Source organism: Manis pentadactyla, chromosome 7 (assembly GCF_030020395.1).
Source record: "Manis pentadactyla isolate mManPen7 chromosome 7, mManPen7.hap1, whole genome shotgun sequence".
Lineage (NCBI taxonomy): Eukaryota > Metazoa > Chordata > Mammalia > Pholidota > Manidae > Manis > Manis pentadactyla.
The window spans coordinates 40,307,256-40,326,522 of NC_080025.1; the positions used below are offsets into that span (position 1 = coordinate 40,307,256).

The following is a 19,267-nucleotide window of genomic DNA, read 5'->3' on the forward strand; positions in this document are numbered from 1 at the left end:
AACACAAACTGCCCCGGGGCTTTGTCCAGGCTCAGGTTTGGGTGTTTGCCATTTTCAGGATGAGCTGGTGGTGATGAGGAATTAGAGGCTCTGGAACGGCTTGCAGTAGTCAAGTCTCGGGTGCATCAGGGTTGATAAACTGTTCCGCCAGCTGCCTCTGCAGTTCCCCACACCCGGTGTTGCGGTCTATCCTGACTTGGGGGCATAGTGTGGACACATGGCTTGTCCACCTGAGGTGGCCTTAGGGATCAGGGTTTGAACTCTGGCAGCTCACTAGAATTACATGGGACCCCTGAGATTCCGTGGGGGCTGTGGGGATCTCAGCCCCTTTCTTTTTCAGCTCACCAGGTGATTCCAGCAGTCACTGAGGGGGAGAACTACAGGTCCTGGCCATCTAGCCACCCCATCCCACGAGGGGGAGGGCTGCCAGCGGAGGGCCTCTCCCACTCCAGCCTTTCTTTTACACCAGTGGTTCCCCATATTGGTGCTCCTTAGAATAACCTGGGCCTCAGAAAAGTCTGGGGCCCAGGCTGCACCTAAGGCAAACCCAATCAGATCTTTTTGGAAGGGACCTGGGAAATTCCCAAGGCAGCCACGCTGGAGGGCCAGCCTGTGGTGCTTGTGTGACTCGGGGTTCATTGATACCTGCAGTTTGGGGCGGGGGGAGGGCAAAGCTCAGAATTAAGAACTTCCAACAAACACCTAAAGCTTGCTATCAGCTGGCACGCGCTGTGATAGCTCCACAGAGCTCTGTGTGTAAAGTCGGTGACCATGCGGACTCAGCAAATTTAGAGTTTGGAGGAGGCACCTCATCTTTACTTCATGAGGCGACAGAAGTATTTTTCATCGTGTGATTATAGGGCCTCCCAAGAATGAACCAAGGAAGACACAGGCTCTCTGTAGGGCCTTAGGGACTGGTGTCAGTGAGGAAGAAGCCTGGCTGGTCAGGGCTATGACACAGAAATGCCGGCACGCTATGGGGCCCCCATCTTGCCACAGACCACTGGGCTCTTTGACTTGGGCTCTAAAGCTTCTTACGAGAGTCCTGTGCCTCCCTGGACAGACATAGTGACAACATTTTGGGAAACAGTCTTGATATAATTTGGCAGCTAGATTTTATGCAGGAAAGTTGAAATACAAAGGAGAAGAAAAAGCTTAAATAGTTTTTGCTATTTATTATGTTATAGTAAAATATTTCAAATTACAAAAATACTAGGATTTAACTGCTACAATTTGGCATACAGTTGGTCCCTCTCACCAAGCTGTTTCTAGATGGATCTATTTCCCAGTGCTGTGCTGTTTTCCAAGTTCTGAGGTGAATATATAGTGAAAGTGGTTTAGTGACATTTTAGAGTCTTAGAATTGTTGAATTTTCTTACACACTTGGGGAAAGCGGCAGGTGAAATGCCAGGCTTAGAGGGGCCCTTAGGCTGACCCTACTAGTGGTTCCTCTGGGAGACGCTTTCTTGCTTGGGGTCCCCTCTGCTGGGAATGCACTTTTCCCTTCCCTGTGGCCAAGGCCCTGGCCATCTTTTGGCCCAGCCCCACTGCTGCCTGCTGGACGGGCCTTCCAGGCCTCCCAGGCAGAACCTTTCCTCCCCACTCTGTGTTGGCTGGCATGTCTTGTCTAGCATCTGTCATTCTGTTTAAAGGTTAGTATTTATGAGTCAATTTCCTTGGCTAAACTGTGACTTTTTTGGACTCATGGGCTACTTTTTATTTATTTTTGTATCTTCAGTACCTATGCTGGGGCTATAGGTGCTTAAGCATACTGAAAACATACAGAATTGAACTAAATATAGTCCATATTTCCATAGGGATAAAACCAATATTTTGGTAACAAAACTGTAGAGCCCTGATCCATCTGAGAGTCAATAAAGAATTTTTAAAAGTGAAAGGAAAATTTTGTATGTGTATGTGGCTGAACATGTTTATAGGCTGAAAATATTGTCTGAAACATTTCTTCCTTGACAAACTGGGTATTGACTAAGAGTACTTAGAACACTGTTTACAAAGGACTGCCATCAACCAGTCAGGACGCAGGGACACACAAATTAGAAAAACACTGGAGTCCTCATGAGCTGGAGCCTCCAATTATAAGGAAAGTATTTTAAGGGTGAATTTTCTGCTTCCAAAACACCTACAGATATTGTGAAGGCATAATCATCAATTTCAAACTCTCATTTCATATTACCACCTGAATTCCACCCTCTATATAATGTTACCTCTATTCCCACCTGTACCATGCGCCCACAGGGACGAGGGCTGGGAGCTCCAGCAGAGCTGCCCCATAGCCTGCACCCTTTTACTCACAGAGGGTGAAGAGGGGTTGGCAGCTTACCAGGGAGGGAAAAAGTACCCTCTGAGTAGAACATATTTAAAGTGAAATAAAAAGAATATTATCCTCAAAGAGATGATAATTTTCAAAGAGAAAACTAATTTTCTGGGGGGGTGGGGAGTCTAAGTGAGTATTAAGAACAGCTCCATTTTTGCAGCCTCCTGATCTAGGCCTGCTCCCCGACTCCCAAACGACTTGATGTATTTCCTTTGAGTCTCACATTTGGGGGACATGTTCTCGTGTGAATTTTTGCACCTTAATTAAAAGCCAGTGGTCTGAATGCTGATGATGATCTTGGTTATAGTCGATGTACCATCTCCTCTTGCTCACAGGGAAAGCAAACTGAGTTTCAAAACAGTGGAATGGAAAATAAACAAGTAATGCTAATACTTATAATTAGAAAACACTGGTCAACCAATGGAGAGTAAGTACCATGGAAGACATTTATATAAAGTAAGTCTGAGGAAGAATTCTATCCTTTCTGTTTCTTCTTTGCCCAGGAAGGTTCAAAGTGGCTTTATCCTCTTGTACCGGCTATGGTCTGATACAGTACCACCCAGGCCTGCTCAGGACATGGAGGGCTTCTTGTTTGTTTAATTGTCTTGCGATGGAAGAGCCTTGAAGCAGTCAGTGAATCGTGTGTTCGCTGGACGACTCTGGCCCTCACTTCTTGGTCACAGTTGGGCCTGGATCAACTCAGTACAGCAAGTGCTATGCGCAAGCTTCTTCCTCATTGGAAAAACCCATTAAGAACAATATCAGTAATGACAATTAATAGCCCCAAAGTTCCCCAAGCAATAAAACTCCTTACATATATTTAGTTTTTTTCAAATATATCTCATTGAAAGGTGAACATCTGCCCAAATGAACAATATTCTTGTTGGGTGTCTTTTTGTGGAAGCCTCACAGTTTGAAGATGAAGGAATGTACTGGCAACATCCAAAGTGTGTCTGGAGGGGGCAATTCCTGGGTGAGAGCTGGGCCCATCACAGCAGATATGGCCGAACCAGGCAACGGCCCAAGTTAATGTGGGCTTGGCTCTCAGGACTGGAGTGGCTGCCGCGGCTTGGTTCTGGGGGCTGAGAAGTCTGGGTTCTTATGGCTGATGCTGACCTCCGTGGTCACGCTCCAGTAAATTCACTGCTCGGCAGCGCTACCCGCAGGTAGTCTGCGTTTCCAACTGCAGGACCCTTGAAGATGCCGTTCAATGTGGCTTCCTTGGGAATGAAGTCCTGCTGGTAGTCAGGGTTGTCCAGGTTGACCTGGTGGGTGCCTTTCTGAGCCAGGCCATCGGGCACCCTGCTGATGCCGGCTGGGAGGGTGGTGTTGAGATACTCAGGGTTGTCCACCGCATTGCTGTGGGGATTCTGGTAGTGAGGGTCTCTGCCAGGAACTGGATTTAGAGGCTGATTGTGATACACGGGGTTCTGGACAGAACCTGCAGGCCTTTTGGGAACAGACTGGTTTATGTATTCTGAAATTGAAAAGAAATCAAAGGTACAGTTACCAGCCATGCACAGGCCCAGGAGGATTCCAGGGTGCATTTGGAACCCTGGGAACATTCTCCAATGAGGAGACTGCTGACTGAGGGTAGGGAAAGCTGAGGAAAATAATATCTGGTGTTGCTGCAATACAAATGTCTCTTACTTCTCAAAGCAATGGGTACATTTATCTTTGGCCAATTTAAAGTTCTCAGAGGGTAGCCTATCTTGAGATGTGTTTGTGCACACAGGTTGGGAGTGTCTGAGAATAAAGCTTACATTAGGGAAATACATGTTTCACAGGCAAGACTGGAGCCAGGAGAGAGAACAGAGGTTGACTCTATCCCCCATTGCCCCACACCCACTCATGCATGCTCACACATGCTCACTCACACACATACACTCTCACACATGTATACTTCAAATTCCAGAAGATCTGTAGATGCATTCCAAACACAACCAACCAGACAAACAACCCAGACATAACTTTAGCTCAACACAAAGACCTGTGTGTGCTTGGTTGTTCTGTATTTATCTGCTTCTTACTCCCTCTGTTATGTCTGAAAATTTGCTACAGTCTCCCTGGCCTGACCAGCCTAAAGGAAGCAACCAGCCAGGGCATCAGGGGTCAGAGGCCAGAGCTCCCAGATGGGAAGCTGAGCTGCGTGACTGTCCAGGGCAAGTCACTCACCGGGGGCTGGGAAGAAAGCGTCATCGATGTTGTCCTCAGTCAGGGTGCCCGTGGGGTCTGAGCTGTAACGCTGCAAGAAGCTGTCTTCCTTGAGGGCACAGCTCTGCTGGGGAGGGAATCAGGCAAGGTCAGTACAGCACTGCTGAGACGTAAATGTGTATAACAATCTCGAGATCTCCTTAAAACAATTCAGATTTAGCAAGTCTGGGGATGGGCCTGAGACTCTGCATTTCTAACAAGCCCCCAGGTGGCACCCATGCTGTTGGGCCCACAGGCCACTGGGCTAGTGGCAAGGTCCTGGTCACTGCTCCCCTGCAGGGCTCTCCGCGACCACAGAAACCATCTGTGCTCTTCAAAATGGGCACTGCTAGCCACATGTGTGAGGAACTGAATTTTAAATTGTACTTAAATTTAATGGAAATTTAAATTTAAATAGCCACAGGTGGCCAGTGGCTTCTATATCTATACTGTTAAGTGCAGGTCCACATCAAGGCTTCCTACAGTCAAGCATCAGCTGAAGGCCCCACCCCCGGAGACCCACTGGCCCGAGCATTTCTAGTGAACCGCCAGCTGTTGATGGTTCCTGAATGGCATTCTGAACAGCACTGCAATAAGCAATAGCTACTGCCAGTCTTGGGGCAGGGGTCAAGGAAACCGTGCAGGGAAGAAGCAGTATAATAGGAGAACCAAGATTACTTGGGTTGAGATGGGCATCTTCTATGTCTAATGGAGCCAAGATACAGAGCTGTTACTCAGTTCCAGTTAACCAGGTGCTCATACTTACCCCATTTCTGTCAATGCAAGCCACAGTGGGGCTGTTGCTGGTGGCACTCTGAAAAAGAATTGGAGTTGTTTGTGGTACGATTGCACAAACCACTCATTCCTGCTGAAGGCAGGAGGTGGGTCTCACAGAGAAGATATAGTTAAAAGTGCTTAACTTTGTCTTGACTTGTTAGCTATAGAAGAGTAGGTCTAGCTCTGAGTTAATTCTGATTTAAATTCTTAGTGGACCTAAAAAGATTACAATCCGGTTGTTACAGTTCAATAAAATAATTAACACGCTTAATTGACTCATTCTGATTTTACCATTTGGTTAAGATTTCTGTGTCTCTATGTGAGTTCCACTGGGTGAGTATCATTTGTGCTAAAACTCAGTTGGTTCAAACTAGCAGACACAGATGGAAAAAGAGGGAAATCTTATACCAGAGAACTTAGGAGGGGCGTCCGGGATGTGGAGGGGCTGTGGAAGAAGGCCTGCTGGGGGATGAGGTACTCGTCAGCATCCACCACGTCCTCCATGTCCTCTTCATCCATCAGCGCGCGGTAGAAATTGGAGTCCGTAGGGCTCGGCAGATGCATTCTCTCATCCCCCTGGTGCAGAGGTTTTGAGACCATTAGAAAGGCCCAGAGAGATGCTGTTCTACTTTTTGGCTAGAGGGATAGGGGCCTACTGCCAGAGGGCACCTGTCCATTTGCCAATTTAGTTATAATAAAATCCCCCTGGTTCCCTGAAGCATGGCTGCTTCTGCACCTCTCCCCCTCTGAAAATTACTGTAAATCACTAAAAATTCCCTGACGTCTACAAGTGCTTGAGCGAACTGCAAACAGTTTAGGACGAAGCAGCAGTATTTATTGAGCGTGTACTATGCTGCTAAGTACTGTGATGTTGTGATTTATAAGAAATATGTATTTGTCCTTTACCCCTGTCCCTAGCACAGACCTCCTAAAACCCCCAGAATTTCCTAAGTGGCAGGGCTGTAAAGGTGCCTGTCGGCATGTTAATGAGGTAGCTTGAGGAACACACTTTCGGCTGCAAGCTAGTGGCCAGAGGAACCAACCCTTGATTAGATAGCAAGCACTTCAGTCCCACCCTCTGACCCTGGGGAGAGGAGAAGGGCTGGAGGTTGAATCAACTGCCAGTGGCCAATGATTTAAGCATCATGCCTATGTAACGAGGCCCCCATAAAAACCCTAAAGGATGGGATTTTCAGACTGGTGAGCTTGTGGAGATTTGGGGAGAGTGGAGCTCAGAGAGGGCAGGGCAGCTCCGTGCCCCTCCCCCTTACCTTGCTCTATGCATCTTTTCCATCTGGCTGTTCCTGACTTACATTCTTTCATAATAAACCACTGACCTACTGAGTGAACAGGCTGCCTGAGTTCTGGGAGCTGCTCTAGTAAATGAATGCAAACCAAGGAAGGGGTCCTGGAGACTTCTGATTTATAGCTAGTGGGTTTGAAGTGCAAGTGAAAACCTGAACTTGCAGTAGTGTCTGAAGTGGGGGGGTGTCAGAACTGAGCTGAACTGGACGACACCCAGCTGGTGTTGGAGAACGGTTTGCTTGGTGGTGTGAGGAAACCCTCCCTCCAACCCCAGAATTGCTGAGCAGAACCTTTACGTGCAATGTATTTTGCATATATTCTTTCACTGAGTTTTTAAAACAGTCCGGCACTGAGAGCTTGGAGAGTCAGGGATTTGTCACACAGTGACATTTGATGCTCAGTAAGGGACTCTTTCCAGTCAAGTGAGACTATGATGTGGTACCTGTATGACTAGGTAGCGCTGGGGGTCTCGGGCCATTTTGGAGAATTCAATGATCAACTCACGGAACTTTGGGCGGCTGTCTGCATCTATCATCCAGCCTGGGGGAAGAAGGAGGGGAAAAAGGGACAGTTAGAACCCTGGAAGAAATGATGAAGATGGCATTGCTTAAAGAAAGCATTTATGATGAGATCCTTCTGGACAAATGATGAAGAAACCTAACCCCTGTGGTAGACTTTTTAGTCTTGGCAAACTAGCCCTGACTAACACCCTCTAATCTTTGATGCCTACTCTTCCAAGAGCCAGCACTCTGGCGTGATCCCCTTAAGTGACCCAGCAGCCTTATTCTAAGCCCTGCTATTTGTGAACAGCTCCAACTGTAGGGTGCCCTGGCATCCAGGATCTTAAAGTCCTCGCTGGACATTCACCCTCCTCTTCATTCACTCAGCAGTCTTGCAAGCTGGAAACATGCAATTTGGGGAAAGTTAGGGACTTTCTTTAAGAATCCTGGGGTTTGGGAACTCCGCACCCTGGGGCTTTCACTGTATTACATACTCACGTGTGCATGTGAGAGGGGAATGTTTCTGTGCCTTCCTTAGAGGAAGTGTCTGTCAGCCATGCTAGTGCATCTATGGACACAGGGATCTCAGGCTGCATCAAATGAGCTGGAGAACAGCTTCTGACTGAAATCCTTGTGCCTCTTGAGGGCTCACATTTAATTTCTATCAGCAGGATGTCAAGCTATTTTGAGGTCAGTTTGTATGTGACCTTAGACAAATCATGTAACTTCTCTGGATCCCGCTCCCTCAGCCCAGAGCAAGGAAGTTAAAACAGATAAACTCTGTGGTCTAAGGGTCAGAAGGGCATTGATATTTACATTAACTTGGTTTATCAAATACCCCCATGCTGCCTTTTTGTGGAAGGGCTCCTCACACACGGGTGGTGTTACCTTTAGATCTCACTGAATTTCTGATTCTGGTGGAGTGATCAAGTCACACACTCTCACCTGGACTAAAACGTTCGCTGCTACAGTGCAGAAGACCTCCTGTAAATCCATTAACTTGAAGGTTTAAGTCAAAGCAGAACTGCTGATTCCAATAGCCTCATGTAGTTTAGAAACATTCTCTAGTAACAGGCTTCAAAAAGTGAGACAGCTTTTTCATTGACTAACTCAGAGAATAGAATATTTTGGTGTAATGGCTTACAGAAGACTTGAGTTTTATTTCTTTGCTTGCAAACATGGGCAAATGTCAGGTCACAGTGCTCAGTGGGTCAAGCAAGTGCTTCCTCAAGAATGTTTGAGGGGGATTTTACATGTTTCTGGACCAGAGAGCCTGTGATCAGGAAGTCCCACGAAGCACTTCTTCAGGGACTCTGAGGTCTGTGTTTGGCCAAGGGCAGCAGGACCTGCCAGGCACGGGCCCCCCCACGGATTCCCAAGGCCATGGCCCAGCTAAGGAGTGTGCGTGGCAGGCGTCACTCACACTTGACCATGATCATGTAGACGTCGATGGTGCAGATGGGTGGCTGTGGGAGGCGCTCTCCTTTCTCCAGGATGGCCGAGATCTCACTTGCAGGGATTCCGTCATAAGGCTTGGACCCAAAGGTCATCAGCTCCCAGACGGTGACTCCTACGGTATGAAGCAGTTGCTTTGGGATCTGACTATCATCATATGCCTTGTCTTCAGTCATCATTGATACTGTTTCTAATGTTTAAAAACCTACATTTCTGTGGCCTTGGGCAATTTGCTTGACTGCTGGAGGCCTCAGTTTACCTCTCTGCAAAGTGGGATAATGACAGCATCTGTCTCATAGGGTGGATGTGAGGATCAAGCAAGATAATACAACTGAAATGTTCAGACAGTACCAAGTGAACAGTAAGTGGCCAAAAAATGGTGAACTTCAGTAGTAACAACAAAGACAACACAACTATTCTTATAACGTGTGTATTATTATGCTATGAGGAGGAGTTACACACTCAGACATCTGCCCTGAGTGACCTGTATCCACGGAAGTGGAAAGATGGAGATTTCAAACTGGTTTATAAACTGTGTGTTTTTAAATAATAGAAAACTTGGAAACAAAAAATTCCCTATTGATAAACATAAAAACACCATACTTTTTATTTCAAAATCAATCATGATTTTTAAAATATCAAAATGGTAGTAATTTTAGAATTGGTGTTTTCTCAGGCCACCCCTGAGTTCTAAAAGTCTTTCTATGCATGCCTTCCTTGATGGAATTCTCTGCTCTAACGATGTACAAAAGCTTTCGGGAAATTGTCCTCCTGGACAGTGAAGGGTCCTTGGCTCCATTAGGGATGGCCACAGTTGGACTGAGCCTGGGTCTCCGGACTACACAGGCAGGGGTCAGACATAGGAACTTGGCAGTGTCCTGATCACCAACTGATCCAATGAACCATTTTCTTAGAATTGGCCTCTCGATACATGTTACCACAGATCTGATTTCCCAGAGACCATCCCAAACCTGAGTGACCCGAGTTAATACAAGGAATGTGGGATTGAAAAATGAAGGAAGGCAATGGTTCAGGGGCAAGAAAATCGCGAGTCAATATGGAGTTGGTGAAAGAAAGAAAATCTCATTTCCATATCTATGACGTCAATTATCTCACTAGGTTTACGCATAGTGTTTTAACAGCGCACATTATAGTGAATTCTGTGGGGAGGCAAGTGTTTCAGGTTTTGGAACAGGTGATGGAAGACAGGGTGGCTTGTGTGCAGGCCTGGAAGCTGGTATGAAATCTGTCTCTTTTCAGCTCTGAAGGGGAAAACGTAGACCCCTAACTTATTAAAATATTTTGCCTTGACTAGAGACTAGTGAGAGGAGTACAGGAGTGTACTTTTTACACTAAAAATGTAGGTTTGTGGTCTAACAATCCCAGTGTGCCACCAGGGACAGCAGATCATGATGACTAATGACACAGCCTCCACTGGGATGCAAACACAACGACCATCAGCAATGGCGGCTTTCTGACACTGGATGCCATCGCTCATGAATTTAAGAGAGTTTTCGTTCATTTGCACAAGCGTGGGCCTTGTGCAGACTGCGGGCACAGAAGAAGGCAGCAGGGAGGGGCCACCTGGCACCCCAGGGCAGGAGGAGCCGGACCACCTGGGACCTCATCCGTCAAGCCAGGAAAATATACTTGGAAAACCAAAGAAGGATGTTAACAGGGAAGCGGAAATCTAATATAGCTTAAAAACTTATTTTGCCTGTTGTCTGCAGAAAAGATGAGAGAGTGCAAAACAGGAAGAGACCCATTAGGAGCTCTTGCTGTGGTGTTGCGGAGGATGGGAGGTGGCCTAGGCTAGTGTGGTGGCAATAGAGAGGACCTGGCAGGGCCCAGGAGTTCCTCCCTCTTGGGGAGGAGACAGATTTTGAAAATGACTTGAAAGGCTTCAGAATGGTTTTATATAGTTCACTAACTGCAGGCAGCTCAGCTCACAGGTCCGTTAAAAATTCACTTGTTCATCACAAAGATCTCTGTCTTTGAAAAGATTGTACTCCTGCACATGAGACAAGACCCATGAAGTTAAGAAAAAAAACATTTGGAACATCAGAAAGTTAATAATGGTGTGAAAAAAGCCTGAAATGGATGATCTCGTGAATGACTCTGTTTTTGTGATAATGACTAAATTCCTCTTGGAGATTCCCTTACCCAAATACACATTTTCCAGTGGGAGGTGATGCCTCCCCTTCACCTCTGTTGCTTTAATAGCTGGTAACAGGTTGATTGTCCACAAGTAAATGTGGTAAACACCCTTTCAGCAGATTGCTGGGGATGCAAAGGTGGATGTGTCTGACACGGCAGCCTGCAAAACTGTGTACTGACACTTTCCTAAAAGGTTAGGCCCTTTGTGCAAAGGCCTCAAGGTGAGGAGGACCAGTCAGACTGACCCCAGGGAGGACATCTGTGCAGCGGGATCAGAGAGTGGACCCTGATGGGGTCCTGGAGAGCTGGAAGCAGTAACTACTTCCCTTTCTTTCTTTGTTTCCCATGGACACAACCTCATGGTGTTTCTGTTAAGCTATACACAAGGACTACTGTTCATGGCACAGAAAAACAGCCGCTGAATTAGCCCATCATAAACTTCATTTCTCTCTGGGAAACTCTTCCCCAGACAACATTTATCCTCCCCCTCCTGTTCACTTCAAATTCAGGGCAAGAGGTCATGTCGGTCATGTCTGACTTTGCAGGTCAGGCATCTCCCCAGTTCCAGCTCCTCTGCCTGGTACAAGTTCCCTGCCACTTCCAGCAGCCCTGAGCATGGTGGGCAGACTGCCCTCGCCACATTCTCCTATGGCAGCAGACAGACAGTGACAGTTGCACTATTGCTGGTCACCATCTCAGGAGAAAATATTGGATGATAGTGCATATAATGTAAACCAACAAACAATACAAGCCAGCTTAGCTTCAGCACAAATTCATGAACATCAGGATTTTGACTCACCATAGCTCCAGACATCACTTTGGTGAGTATAAATTCTGTGTAAAATTGATTCCAAAGCCATCCACTTGATAGGCACCTTTGGATGATGAGAGAAAATAAGACAACAACTATTAGCTTCCCTCTGTTGGAAAAAATTAAATTGCACTGGGACAAATTACAAGTGACAAATGTTGGGAAGGCAGTCCACCCCCAGCCCGATCCCCAGGCCTAGCGTTTCCTCCCAGCTGGAGGAGCAGGTTTCAGATCTGGCAGCGCACAGGGCTGTTCCGTTAGGTCCCACAGCTGGTCTCCTGGGTGCTGCGGCCAAGGACCACCTGGCTGCGGGCTTTCTGGCAAGCTGGGTGCAGTGTGCTGCTGTGGGCCCAGGCCATGCACATGGGCCCCTCCACCCACGCTTGTGGGTGCCACGCAGGCAGAGTGAAACTAAAGAGGGATGCAGCTGACCCAGAGTGTTCTAGAGGGCTTTACAGAGACCCATCCCCTCACCACAAGGAGTCCCAAGATCCCCAAGCCCATCCGAGAGGAGGGTGCCACCCCCACCAGTCTGAGGCCGGGCCGAGTCACATGCGCATCAGGAGCTCTTGGAACAGAGGAGCTTTCCACGTGCCGCCAAACTGGCTGGGGCATTTCCCAGCTGTTCCTCTGACGGGGTCTCTGTCCTGGAGGGAGAGGCTGAAACCTAACCGTGGCTACAGAATGGTCACCAGCAGATGAGCTGAAGCTCCTGCCTACTCGCTTTGGCTTCTGCTTGCACCACACATGTCCTTACTCCCTCCCAGCAAATCCTGCTCCCACTATAAGCTCTGGCTTATAATGCCATAAGGAGGCCCTGGCTTGACCCACGTGTCAGTGGCAGCTGCCGTGACCTCACCCAGAATGTCCCCAAAGTGTCCCCTGCATCAGTCAGTCTGTGGCAGGGAAATGCTCCCTGACCTACAAGCCAACTCCTTACTTTTCCTCCTTCTGCATGGTATTCTTTCTCCTCAGCACCGAGCAGCTTGGCGAGCCCAAAATCTGTGATCTTGACATGCTGTGGCGTCTTCACCAGGACGTTTCTGGCTGCAAGGTCCCGGTGCACCAGGCGCCGGTCCTCCAGGTAGTTCATGCCCTGAAACACAGGCCATGTGGTGAGGGAATGGAAGGCTCAGCAGATGCCCATGGAGAGCAAGACTGCGTTTGGGCAGAGAGGGCACAGCTGGCACCCAAGCTCTGCAATTTCATGCCGCATGTGAACCAGACTCTGAGCTTCTCTGTCGGGGACTGTGTCTGAGCTCATCCAGGTACTTCCCTTGATGGACACAGTAACCTGCACTCTGTAAACGTTAGTAACTATCTACTGAGGGATGAAAAGGCAAACAAATGAAGACAGAGCCAGCTGCGGGTTTATTAACTTGTCTCCATGGAGGCTCGAACAAAGGTACGCCAGGTAGAAGGGGAGGACCCGGCTGGGACTGGTGCCCGAGCCCGCCAACGCACCGCCCTCCTGCTCTCAAGCCCCGAGCATGATGTGCTCTTCCCTGTTCAGAAGGGTCAGCGATGCTGGGCCTCCTGCCTGGCAGGTCCAACAAGCATTCCAGGCTGGACTAGCTCACTTGCTTTCTCCTTCTCTCCCCTGCCCTTGCCTTCTCCCTCATTCCAGCCGGTGTCTCCTTCATTGCTTCTGCACACATTTCCTGAAGATTTCCTCTGAGGGGGGTATGGAGTAGGTGTGGCACATACACACAGTCACAATCAGTCAGCCTCCCCTGTCCCTCTCCCTTTATTTACTTTGTTTTTTGGATTCATTAAACCCCCAAAGGAGGACGTCAGAGGGCATTTCCAGTTTCACTTAACTGCCACTGTGAACTCTCATTCCATCTATTTAAATGCCCACCAGGGAACCGGTGCTCCGAACACGTCACCAGCGCGCTGGAGGAGGGAAGGGGGGAAGGGCGGGTGGGAGCAGTGATGGCGCTGAGTGCTGATGATGTGCCAGCCACACAAACACATGTGAAGTAGCGGAGCTTCCTCTGGTGCTGGTGGTCCAGACGCCCCCATGGCAGCCTTGCAGCAGATCCAGAGGGCCCAGAGACTGGGATGAAGGTTTGCAGACCAAGTCCTCTGAGGCCCTAAGACCACCACTGGGATGGTGCCCATAGTCTCATGTGACCTCCAGGTGACCCTCACCTCTTGGCCCAAGGGCTGCGGGGAATGTCAGAAGCCCTCCGCTCCCCCTGCCCCAGCACCTTGGCCCCGGCCATGTGGCTGTGCAAGTCTAATAAATGGAACTGAGCTGCCCTGCTCCCCGGCCCCTTCCCTCCTGGCCCCCTGCTCTGAAAGGACCAGAGCAGCTTCAATAAATTGTGATGTTTTCTCAGAACATCAGTCTTCAGAGAAGGCTTGGGAAAGGGGAGGGAAGAGCAGTTTACATATTCTGGGTTACACACAGCTAAACAGCCAGGTTTAAATCAGAGAAAATTTGGGAACAATGAGATTAGACTCATTTGAACTTAGAGAAAATTCTGTCCACGGTCTCTGTCCCACACTACAGAGGCAGTTCCAAAGGCCATCTCAGTGCTCAGCAGTTATACTCTAACCAACCACCAGAGCTAAGAGCTGTGACAGTGCTCACGGACTCTCGGAGTGTAAACAGAGGCCCCACAGTGTGAGCCCGGGAGCCCTCCTGGGAAACCCATTTCCTGATTCATGTCCGAGATTCTCACTTTAATTCAACATATTTATTTTTGTTCATTACTACAGGGCAGCTAGGACGAATTTTGAAAACTGAGGTTAAAAGGGAATTTGAAGAGCTGGCCTGGAACCTCAAAGTAGAGAAGGGGGGCACAGGGCTCTATGTCACACAGGAACCCAAGACCTTCTGGTTCAGCGTGGGAAGAAGGCAGCCAGGGGTGGCTGGGCTTGACATTTACAGGCTCCAGTTGCCCACGGGCTGCAGCACCCTACAACTCTTGGGAGGAGCCCACAGTGAGAAGCTGCAATGGGATCCATTTCTGTTCTGTCCATAAACCCCCATGGGGGGACGTCCGGGCGGGCCTCAGAGAACACAGAAATGGCAGAGGGCAGGAAGACAGAGGTGAGGGGGTGGCACTGGCAGAGTAAGGTTACTGTGTGGCTTGCCCAACACTGAGCTCCTGCCCTCAAGGAGGCAGAAAAGTGTCAGAATGTCCTATTCCTGGCAGATTGTGTGGTGCCATGTCCACAGTGTGGGGACAGGAGGACAGGGAGGCCCACCGTCCTGTGGGCTCTGCTCTGAGGCGTGATGTCAGGTGCCGATGGGGAGGACGGACTTGGGAGCCAGGCTGCCTGGGGTCAAATGCTAATTTGTACTTACCAGCTTGAGCTCTTAGCAAGTTACTTAAATACCACATGCCTCAGTTTCCCCATATGTAAGGTGGGCTGCTCAGAGGGTTACATGAGTTAATCCTTCTAGAGCACTTAGGTTGCCCAGAGAGAGTCCTCCACGGGCGACTGTCATCACTTCCTCCGAAATGCAAAACCATCCCCTCCTCTCCATCCCTTCTGCAGTGACCTTGAATTAGGCTGCCATGCCATCATGTCTTGCTTAGATTGCTGTTACACTTTCCAAAAGGTCTGATGGTGAATACCTCTGGAGTGGCGCCTTCTGCTTTCACGATGAGGCTGTCTTCTTGGCCTGGCTGGCTGGGCCCTGCCTCCCCCGCAGTTCCTGCTTGGCTACCAGCCTCTCTCAGCATGGAGCCTGCTCTGTGCTCTCAGCCCTGTGCCCTGGCCGCCTCTCACCCCTCAGATGCCTGCCAGGACAGGTGGGGCCTCTCATTCACACTCACAGCACAGGGCTTTTGAGGCTCCAGGCAGCTGGCAGTACCCAGTGCTGGGCCGCAGGCTGAGCCCACCTCCTGGACTCCCTCTTGCACCCTCATGCCTGATCCGACCACTCGGTTCCTGCTGCACCGACAGGAGGACAGGGGGGCCCGCCATTCTGTGAGCTCTGCACCGAGGTGTTAGCTGTCTGTGAATCTGTTCCTGCCTTGTTTGTAAGTTTGGGGAGATGAGAAATTTTGTTTTATATGTATTTCACAGGGTACCTAACACTGGCAGATAAATGCTCAAGCAATAACTAAGAGAAAAGTCTAAAAGTGGGTGAATGTGCTCTAACAGCTTTTAATGACCTACTGTCAACTATAATCTGTGGACCAACACGAATAAATTTTAAAAATCCATGTCACTGAGCTACCTGACGATTGGGTGTGCTGTTTCGTTCTGTCACTTTCCCACTGAGGTCCTGCTGTGAGGTGTTATCTGTGTGCTCTGAAGACGGAGCAGCTCTTCAGTTGCCCGCTGTGGATGGGAACAAAGGGCCACTACCCTTGGGCTGCGGTCAGTGGGGTGGGGGCTGCACCTTTATGAACCTGGGGAGCACATAGCAGCCAGGGGAACGAGGGAGCAGGTCTGGGCACTGGGGCCGGAGCCCACAGGGCTGCAGACGGGACACGGGGCATCTGGCCTCCCCGGGCAGTCAGAGTGCCCTCTCCATGGCAGCCAGCTCAGAACAATGGATTACAGCTCCTTTTCTACCTCCAATCAGCCTAATTTTTCTGCATGACATCCCTGCTCCTCTGTGATGGCCACAGTACAACTTGTTGACATGAGTGTCACAGCACAGCTCTGGAACTGAACACGGGAGGCCAGAATGTTCTGGCTGCATCAGTGAGGGACGACCACCTCCTGCTCCACCCAACGTGCCAACCACAGAGGCACGGCCCTCCTTGCCTCCTCTCCTAGTGGTTCAAGGCCCTGCTTTCCCGATGGACTTAGTCAAACTAAGTACCCCACATACTTAAAAAATGGATCGTTTGAACTGCATTTTCTTGGAAGTCTATGTTTACTAAGTTATATCTCACAGACTGAACTAAGTGTAGCTTGGTGCATACAAAGTTGTGGTCAGAGAAGGATGCCCTTAAGTCAGCTTCCTTCTCAGAGCCCCTTTCTCCCCCCTGCCAGCTGTCTGCAGTCTCATGGGGACCTGGTCTCAAGGATTCTAAATTTATACCTTTTGTCTGAAGCTCAGTTCTGTGAGATCTTAATCTGGGTTAGGTGATAAGAAAGCTCTGTTGTCCTAAAGGTTTGGGAAAATGTTAGATTAGTCACAGTCCAGACAGCATGATTTGCTGCAGGACTCTGAGATAATGTACACTGGGCTGGATGACCTAAGGGGGTAGTGAGCACAGTAGCAGTGTTTTTCAAACTGAACTGATAATAGCATCTTTGGATAAGAACACTTTATGATGATACTGTGACATCTGATACACTTTGAGATTGATTAGCTGGCTGAGGTAGCCAGAAAGATATGTTTTCTGAAGCAAGCAAGTTACTGTCCTCCTCAGATGCCAGGACTTTAGGAAACAATGGCCTTTGTGATGGGGGAGCAGGTGATGTCTCCACAAGCTCCTGAGACCTTAGAACAGAGGCCCTCTTCCCCACGTATGGCAAGTGGGTGTAGCTCACTTCCCTCCTGACTCCATTCTGACTTCCTCCCTAGACTACTCCTTTTTTCTTCCTTTAGTCCGGTAATATAATTTTATTTATCTTCTTAGCAGTTTAGCCAGGACAATAAACTTGCATAACAGTGACCAGCTCTCCACCAATATTTAGAAAACTTCCCAAGCCAGTCCCTGCCTTTGTGAATCAATGCAGGACACCGAGTAAGTCTATAAATCCCACTTTGAAAATGCCAGGAGTTAGTGTCTGGTCAGCCACTAAGTGTTTGTGGGTAGTTTCACTTCTAACTTTTATGAAGAAAAGTGTTTAATATTCAGATGAAGAGTCACTAACCCAAAGGCAAATTTCTCTCTTTATAAATGAGGAAATCATTATTTCCTTTCCCTCCATCACTACAGCTATTCAGAAAGGAATAAGGTAGCTAACCTACCACAGAGAGCTAACAGCACAATGTGGAAAGCTGAACAGAGTACAATGGACGTAACAGTGGATTTGCAAAACAGGTTGTAACTCTGAGTAATAGAGAGGCGTCTGGGGACATCTAGGCCTGGAAACTCAACTCAGGAACTCTGGTAACTCACACTCAAACAGAACCCAGGCAAAACTGAATTCTTCCTCATGGGGAGTCCTGCCAGATTTTGGTTTTGTTGTTTGTCTATCACATGTGTAGGCTGATTTTTAGGGTCAAATAAACCTCCATTTATGCAGACAGCAGGGATCACACAGGTTTGAACATAAGATCACCAAGGAGAAGGGAGCACTTAGGGACATGGGAAGACATGGGAAGACAGGTGCTGCCCTAAGAAATGGACGTTGATGCAGAACTAGGTTAAGAGAATAGCTTTTAGTCATTAATCAGTCTAATTGAATGAAGTATGGGGGGTGAAATGGATGAAGGGGGTGTTGAGTGAGCTCTGGGTGCGTGCTGGGACTGGTGGAAGGGGCTTTGGGTCATCTCCACCACCCAGGAAGACACAGGACAGAATCCCTTTTCCGGCACAGAAAGACTGAGCCACTTGCCCAAGTCACATAGCTAATAAATGCCAGAACTCAGCTTTGAGTCTACAGTCCACCAGAATCATAGGTCCAGTTTGGTACTGGGCTAAACTTGCCCAGGCTACATGCCCCACCATCTGAAGTGCCACTTTGGGGAAGCTGTGAGGGAACATGAAATGGTTAGAGAAGAAACGGTAAATCTCTGGCCCCTGTAACCTGGGAGTTATGGACCCAGCAGGAGAAGCTGGCCCAGGTGTGCAGAGCTCTGGATCCCCGGGGTGGGGGGAGATGCAGCCGGGACCCTGCTCTCACACGGCTCATCTGCCAGCTGTTGGGGGGTGGGCGCAAGCTCGAGAACAAGGGAATAAAGCAGACCTCCCAGGGGGCACTATGAGCTGAGAAGGAAGGCAGGAGGGGTGATAGACAGCCTGGGGGATAAGGGAAGCCCCCTTTGCTTTCCTGCCTTACACCCAGGGAGGAGAGCTGGGAATGATTTCGGGTTCAGGCATCAAGACATGAGTAGGCCTTACAAATAATTCTGTACTGAGCCAAACTGACTCGGGGCTAACTGCCCGCTCCCCCGGCCAGCTGCTGCATGTCTCCCTGGAGCCTCAGAATGTGACCTGCTTGGATGTAGGCTTTTGCAGAGCTAATTAGTTAAAGGCCCTGAGATGAAGACTCCTGGGTTACTGAAGACTGTGTCCTTTAAGCAGAGAGGAAGGTGAGGGTGGCTGGGTTTGGCAGGGGAAGGCGGCCATGAGGGGATGCAGATGCAGGCTGCAGCAGGGCCACCAGAGCTGGGGAAGCTAGCAAGGGGCCGCGGGGGCACGGCCCTCTGACACCTTGAGTTGGGACTCTGGACCCCTTGGTGTGAGACAGAAGTCCCTTTTGTGTAAGCCAGCAGGTTTGTGCGATGGGTTGTAGGCACCCCAGGAAGCTCCTGCAGTCACAGATACCACAGCATCTGAGCACACAGCCCCTTCCTGGCCCATTACCAACTGACGATGGCCTGCCCCCTCCATTCTGTGACTGGGGAGATGGCCGCGGGAGTGACAGGAGCACCAGGGAAGGAGAGTCCCCACTTCCGGGTACTGGGAGCCTCCAGGGGCTGTAGCTGAGAAATCCACGATGGGGCATGCTGCTGCCGGGTGTCCCGGGAGGTGGCCTTCCACTTAGCAGACCTGGCCAGAGACCCCAGTTTCAGAATGGGACCTGACTCATCCCAGTATCACTGCTCCTAGCAACCACCAGTCTTGTGGTGTCCTGGGCAGC

General features: G+C 49.2%; 1 protein-coding gene across 3 annotated transcripts in view; it reads right to left on the reverse strand.

The window, feature by feature from the left end:
* Positions 1–1,155: 1,155 nt before the first annotated feature.
* Positions 1,156–19,267, reverse strand: part of EGFR (epidermal growth factor receptor) — a 209,687-nt gene continuing 191,575 nt past the window's right edge. For 2 of the 3 annotated variants that reach the window (XM_036910342.2, XM_057505312.1), the window contains exons 21-28: positions 12,474–12,629; positions 11,522–11,597; positions 8,534–8,680; positions 7,053–7,150; positions 5,714–5,881; positions 5,295–5,342; positions 4,511–4,616; positions 1,156–3,812 (exon numbers count right to left, since the gene is read on the reverse strand). In XM_036910342.2, the coding sequence (XP_036766237.2) occupies positions 3,460–3,812; positions 4,511–4,616; positions 5,295–5,342; positions 5,714–5,881; positions 7,053–7,150; positions 8,534–8,680; positions 11,522–11,597; positions 12,474–12,629 (1,152 nt within the window). In that variant the 3' untranslated portion in view covers positions 1,156–3,459. The remainder of the gene's footprint in view (positions 3,813–4,510; positions 4,617–5,294; positions 5,343–5,713; positions 5,882–7,052; positions 7,151–8,533; positions 8,681–11,521; positions 11,598–12,473; positions 12,630–19,267) is intronic. The other variant, XM_036910343.2, reaches the window with a different exon arrangement.